This window comes from Cebus imitator, unplaced genomic scaffold (genome assembly GCF_001604975.1).
Source record: "Cebus imitator isolate Cc_AM_T3 unplaced genomic scaffold, Cebus_imitator-1.0 Scaffold692, whole genome shotgun sequence".
Classification (NCBI taxonomy): Eukaryota; Metazoa; Chordata; class Mammalia; order Primates; family Cebidae; genus Cebus; species Cebus imitator.
Genome location: NW_016108007.1, coordinates 329,078 through 335,472, shown reverse-complemented (window position 1 = coordinate 335,472; position 6,395 = coordinate 329,078). Strand labels below are relative to the sequence as shown.

The window sequence follows — 6,395 nt, the reverse complement described above, 5'->3', positions numbered from 1 at the left end:
TTAGGGTACAAACTTTCTCCTGGGTGAGAACTACTGGTCTTTATGATGATCTCTCTAAAACACCCAGAGTATAGGGGCCGGATTTTAAGAATTCAAAGATGAGTAACAGTTCTGCTTTCCAGGAGATCAACAGTGCAAGAGAACAATTTGATAACATGGAGATGTGGGAAATATAAAACTATTATGTTTATATGCCAACTACCAATGGTTTACAGGATTCTTGGCATGATTTCCCCATGCCCATCTCCTCTGAGGGTCTGTCCTCTACTTCTTTCATGCTTCCAATCCATGCTCCCCCAGACACCAATTTAGCTCTAAAACACATCTGATCATGCTATACCCTCATGCTTAAAAATCACCAATCTCCCCCACTCTCTACAGCAGGGTTTCTCAGTCTCAACACTCTTAACTGCCAGATGATTATTCTTTGTGGGGCTGTACACTGTACGGTATTTAGAAGCAACCCTAGCCTCCCTGCTAGATGCCAGTAGGAACTCCCCTGTGGTAGGCAGAATAATGTCCCAACAAAAATGCCCACGGCCCAATCCCTGAAACATGTGAATACATCATAGCAAAGGGGAATTAAGGCTTCAGGTGGAATTAAAGGTCACTAATCAGCCAATTTTAAAATAATGAGATTATCCTGGATTATCCAGGTGAGACCAATCTCAAGAGTCCTGAAAAGAGTCAGTGAGAGAAATGACCACACAAGAAGGGTCGATAAGATGCAACATGGATGGCTTTGAAAATGAAGGAAAGGGGCCACTAGAAAAGGAACAACAGATTCTAGAGCCTTCAGAAGGAACACAGGCCAACACCTTGAAGTTAGTCTGCTGAAACCTGATGGGATTTCTGAGGTCCAGAACTGTAAGACAGTAAATCTGTGCTGCTTTAAACCATTAAGTTTGTGGTCATTACAGCAGTGATAGGAAATTAATACACTACCACCTCCATTTGTGACATCCCAAAATGTCCTCAGACATTGCCAAATGTGCCCTGGGGACAAAGTCACCTCCAGGTTAAGAATCAACATAGAGTCCAAACTCCTGAGAAGAGCACAGTGAGACTTTTCGTAATTACCTCTATCCTACATGTTGAACACTATTATCCTACACACAGCAAGATACATCCTCTGCTGCAGGCACACCAAACTTCACTTGGGAAACATTCCATACGCCTTCACTCTCTGCAGTTGTGATGCCCACGGGCTCCTTGGAGGATGAGTACTGTGCTCACAGCTGCAGGCATTTATGAGTGTCGTGGGCACAGGGGCTGTTGTATGAACAATTTAGGTTAAAGCAGACAATATTCTGAAAGAACAAAGTGGAAATGAGTGAGATCCGTCAATGGCTAAACCTGAAGGTGAATTCTTAGGATTTCCTATGGATTCAATCAAAGAGAAACAAAATTTGAACAGACTGTAAAGGGTACATGACTCCAGAGGGATCCTCGTGGTTTTGGAATCAAATGAAGATCCCAGGCAAACTTTAGGCCAGCTGTAAACACTTTTGTGAGCACTCTCTTGATGGCCAGCATGGGGTACTATGTTCAACCTTAATAACACAGCAGTTCTCAAGTAGGGCGATTTTGACCCCCAGAGGATACTGGGCAGTGTCTAGAGACATTGTTCGTTGTCACGCTGGTCTGGAGGAACACTACTAGCATCTAGTGGGAGGAGGCTAGGGATGCTGCTAAATACCCTGAAAACCCAGGACAGCCGCATAGCAAAGAATCATTCAGCTTCAAGTGTCAATAGTGCCAAGGCTGAGAAACCCTGAGCCAGAGCAACCAGAAAAGTTTAAGAACCAAATCTATATGAACCAGATATTCCCTCCAGGGCCTCTAAGCAGCCTTGCAAGACGCTCATTTGCTGACATTTGACATCATTAGTAAGGATTCTCCTTTAAGGACCAAAGACCCAGCTTGCCTGCAAGTGAAAAGGACAGGCAGTGCTCAATAAGATGCATTTTCTTGGTTTTTGAGAGGATTCCAGGGCGTTAAACCTTTGAAAGGTAATCCAGGCCATTAAATGAGAGATCCAGGGCTTATGTTAGGATATCTTGGCCTTTATTAAACAAAACCAGGGTTGGATCTACACACTAGAGTTCTATCCAATCACTCCATGTCTGCCTCAAGCATAAAGGGATTTCCACCCCCTTCCCACCAAACACACACACACACACACATTCTATGAGAAAATTTTGTTCTTTTGCTAGATGGCTACATCCTTACTTTTAATCATCGCAAAAAGGTGAAAAACATGGTAGACGAGTCTTGTGCAGATTGCCCACTGTATGGAATAGAAGCCACCCAGTATTGCTGCAGTTCAGATCCTTGTCCATTGATTGAGATGCTAATGGATAAGAATATAATTTGCAACAAGTGAAATCATCTACAGCCAAATGCCTTTTGAGGATAACAGCAATTAGCAGCATCTGTATACTATTTTGCAAATATGTATATGGTTGCTAAGTAAAGCAGGAACGTTATTAGTGATACAATTGGTTTTAAGCACAAATGTTAGTGGCTAGCTAATCCAAAATGTTGGCTTGCTTTTGCATTTCTTTCTCTCAACTCCTACAGATTAATCTGATAATGTGTGCTTCTGAAATACAGCGGGAATCCAGCCCCTCTTAAAGACCAACAGAAATTCAACATTTCAATTTTTGATCCTCTTTCTAATCTTGAGTTCCCTGGTTTGCAGGTAACATCTTGCCCTCTGCCTCGATTTTCCTTTCTACTGCCTATCTTTCTCAAGAAAATGGGCAGAAGACTTGGCAATATTTGTTAGTTTTTTGTAATCTGCACCCCAACACCTAACAGAATCAGTTACTTTGACACCGTAATTAACATTAATAATATGTGATGCTAATAATTCTGATAAATGATGCTTATTTCTCTCAGACAGCCTATTAAAGCCAAAGTCTAAGTTATCTCACATTAACACAGCTGTGTATGATCTCATATGCTATTTTCAAACAGTTTTTCTTGGTTGTGTATTTAGCCTAAATCTCCAGCAATTACATGGTATTTCATTTCATTTCTGTAATGCTAACTGTACTTTAAAATATTAAATTACAACTAATGGAATCTCCCTTCCTTTATGGAAACAGATCCAAGGCAAATCTATAGAGTTTGTGGAGTGAAAGGGATAGGGCCTGTTCATTTTTAAAGCAACTACTATTTATTCTCTGAAAGTGTGCTGTTTTCAAAGTGGCCATCAGTGACAGTTTCCCAATAGCTCAATTTACCATTCTTCCTAACTGGACAGCAAACATTTTAAAGGTATCAGACAGCTCCCTCTGAATTCTCTATGTATTGTTGATTCTTCACGAAACTACTACTTGTTCTTAATGCAATTTAGGCATCAGCATATTTCCATGATCTTTCACACCCCTACACAGTGATTTTCTTCCTCTTCTCATAGGTTAAACTACTACTCAGTACCATAGATTTCTGGAATTGCACCTTTAGGGAAAGAAAAGGTGAAAACTAGAGAAGTCTCATCCTCTCTGCCACCCAAACACACACACACACTCATACAATCAACGACACCCTCCAAAATAATGTTTCTGAATTCTCTATAGAACAACATGGCAAACATATTTCAAAATACACTTCATCCAGTCTTTACAAACAACTTAGCAATAGATCCTTTGAGTTTGGAAAAATATCAACATTGGGTGAAGGGATAAGGTGACCCTTTGAAATTGCCTGCAGCACAAACAGGAAACCAGAACACCATCTCCTTTTCCAGCTCCCACGACTGCTCCAAAGTGGAGCCAACAAGTCCTGCAAGACGCACACGCAGGTGGCCACTAGGGACGTCCCATTTCTAGGCACCATTTAGCAAGTAGAAGAGGGAAACCCCTTAGTGGGTGCCTCGCTCTGTAAATGGAATGGAATTAAAGGCAGTCCCCTGGAACTGCCTGGGATGCCCAGCCTTGGGCTCTGGGACGCGCAGCACCGGTCCTTACCTCAGACTTCCACACGACATAGGGGTGGCCTCGACTGTCAGGTGGGGACTGGAACTTCCTCTGCTGTAGCCACCTCCTAGGAGAAGTGAAGATGCCATTGGGGCCTCCCCCAGAGGAACAGAGGATGCTCGAAGCGCTTCGGCTACTGGCTGGCCCGGCCAGGACAGAAGGCAGGTCCCATGCCATGCTCTTCTTGAAGCCGCCGCGACCCAGGGGAACCTCATAGTCAAAGTGGAAGCTGCTGGATGGTGACTTCTCCTGAGGGGTGCTGGGTGTGGAGAAGGACGAGCAAAGGGGTCCAGGAGGCGGTAGCCGGGTGGCCCTGGGGGGCGGACCCCGGGGAGAGGACGCCAAGCGAGGGCCGAGACCCTCGGTTGGGAGTGATGGGGAGTAGAGGCGGCCCGCCGTGGCCCCTCGCGCACCGCCCTCCGCGCCAGTCTCGCCACCCCCGCAGCCGCCGATCAGGGCTGGGTCCAGGCTGCGGGTCTGGCGCAGCTTCCTCTTAGAAAAGCCCTTGGCCGAGGCCGCACTACTTGAGGCAGGCGAGGAGCAAGAGAAGACGCTGTGTAGCAGGCTCTGCCCGGACATCGCGGCGGGGCTGCGCCTGAGGACCACCTTCTCCCTGAGAAGGACGCTGGTGGCTTTGGGTCCGGAACGCAAAGGGACTCAGGCAAAGCTGTCAGGCGGGGCTGGCCGTGGGGGTTTGTCCAGGGCGGTGGAGAGCAAAGCCTGGCTCAAGCGCCGCCGGCGCGTTCCATATGCCCCGGCGGGGGCAGAAGCAGCAGATCCATCACCAACCTTCTAGGAAAGTGGGTCTGGGGGCCTCCTGCAGCCGCTACAACCTTCCTCTGGAGCCCAAGGCGCGAAGAGGGTCAGGAAGAAGAGGAGGAAGGTCAGGCGCTCGCTGGGTTCGCAACTCCAGCCTGCCAGCGCCACTCCCCCTTCCCAGCTGAGGCAAAAGACGCGGCGCTCCTGCTTTCTGGCTCCGGACAGCCTCTAAGTCTCCAGCAAGCTCCTCCTTGCTGCCCGAGGACAGTCCCGAGGGCCAGGGAGGAGGCTGCCTGGGAGTGCGCCCCAGGCGCGTCCACCGCGCTCCAGGCGCCGCGAGAACTTCCTCCGGCTCCTGAACCCAGCACCCTCTCCTTGCCCCGGCGCCCGAGGTTACGCGCCCGGCCTCCGCTGGGCTGCTGCGCGCACTCTTCCGACTGGAGAGGCTCAAAGGTGGTTTCAAGCTCCAGGTTCCCGCGGGGTCTCAGTCTTGCTGCGGTGTGACGACACCGAGCGTGCTGCGCCCAGGACCTCCAAAGGCTGCGTGCCCACGGTGGAAGAGAATTCCCGGCTGCGCTCAGCGCTCTCGGTGGAGGAGGGAGCTCAGGAGAGGGCCCCAAGACCGAGTGCGCGTGTTCCGCCGGAGAGGAACATGATCTTCGCAGCCCAGCCTTGGGCCCAGGGCAGACGCGGAGATGCCCCGCACGCTAGCGCTAGAGGCAGCGGGAAAGGGGCGGCCGGGACGGGTAGGGCTGGAGGAATGCCGGGGCTGGAATTGGGGCGGAGCCAGGAGAGGAGAAAGCAGAACGTGAAGAGTTTTCCAGGCGCCAAACCTGCCAGCGGCGCGGAGAGAAGGCAGCTTGCCACTGATACTGGGTCTCCTGGGGAGAAAGTCGTGAGGACGGAAGTGCGGACCTTCTACCCGCTCTTCCCACCCCCAGATCAAGGGTCGCGCCAGCTCCACTCACGTTTCTGGAAAGGAAGGGAAGTGTCAGATTGCACCCCACCCACTGGTGTCAGATGGGCAGCCCGGCACGGTTGCTCTGAAGTTGGAGCTAAATCTCCTGCCTTTCCTCCCCGCGCCCCCACTGCCCCTCCCCCGGCTTTTTTGTTTTTAAAAAGAAAGGATAGATAGGAGATTCAGTCTAAAAGCAGTGGCTGCCAATGAATGAGCTGGAGGTGGAGACCTACTAAAAAAGTGGAGGGGGAGGAGTCCTCGCCGTGGAAGGGGTCCTGAGCACGTGTGGAAACGTGCTCTAGGAGGAAGGGTGAGTGAGGCCGGGCAGGGGGTAGGCGCCGAGCGCAGCTTCAGCCCTGAGGCTACAGAGATTGGCGCTCACAAAGCCATCTGTCTCGGAGTCCCGCTCTGGGACGCCTCTGGGCGCAGCGCGCAGTGGCCACAGTCATGGGAAGCTGGAGAACGCTGGTGAAATCAATCTTCCTGGCAAGGAGCTGAGTCTGAGAGCAGCTTCTCCCGCTGTTGGACCCCTGGAATCTATAAAGCGCAAAGCCTCGCCCTCGTCTTGGAGGGCTTTTTGACGTAACATTTAAGCTTTGCAACGCATCTTACAACCATCTCAGCAGGGAGCAGTTGATGTTGGAAACGTCTACTTTGTGTTTGTGTCCTTTTTTATCACTTAGTGATGAAGA

General features: G+C 49.8%; 1 protein-coding gene across 1 annotated transcript; it reads right to left on the bottom strand.

The window, feature by feature from the left end:
* Nucleotides 1-1,153: 1,153 nt before the first annotated feature.
* On the bottom strand, nucleotides 1,154-5,696 carry LOC119469527 (rho GTPase-activating protein 6-like). Its single transcript, XM_037734952.1, has 3 exons — nucleotides 3,978-5,696; nucleotides 3,715-3,835; nucleotides 1,154-1,272 (listed from the first exon to the last, which is right to left on the bottom strand). The coding sequence occupies exons 1-3, from the start codon at nucleotides 4,563-4,565 to the stop codon at nucleotides 1,154-1,156; spliced, it is 828 nt and encodes a 275-aa protein (XP_037590880.1). The 5' UTR covers nucleotides 4,566-5,696.
* Nucleotides 5,697-6,395: the final 699 nt, after the last annotated feature.

Bases quoted from the DNA above. Each gene is read 5' to 3' on its own strand.
- LOC119469527 (XM_037734952.1), bottom strand. From the start codon at position 4,565: ATGTCCGGGCAGAGCCTGCTACACAGCGTCTTCTCTTGCTCCTCGCCT. The intron at 3,836-3,977 runs GTAAGGACCGGT...AATGGTGCCTAG, and splicing joins ATGTCGTGTGGAAGTCTGAG to AAATGGGACGTCCCTAGTGG. The intron at 1,273-3,714 runs GCAATTTCAAAG...TTCATACAACAG, and splicing joins GTTTCCTGTTTGTGCTGCAG to CCCCTGTGCCCACGACACTC.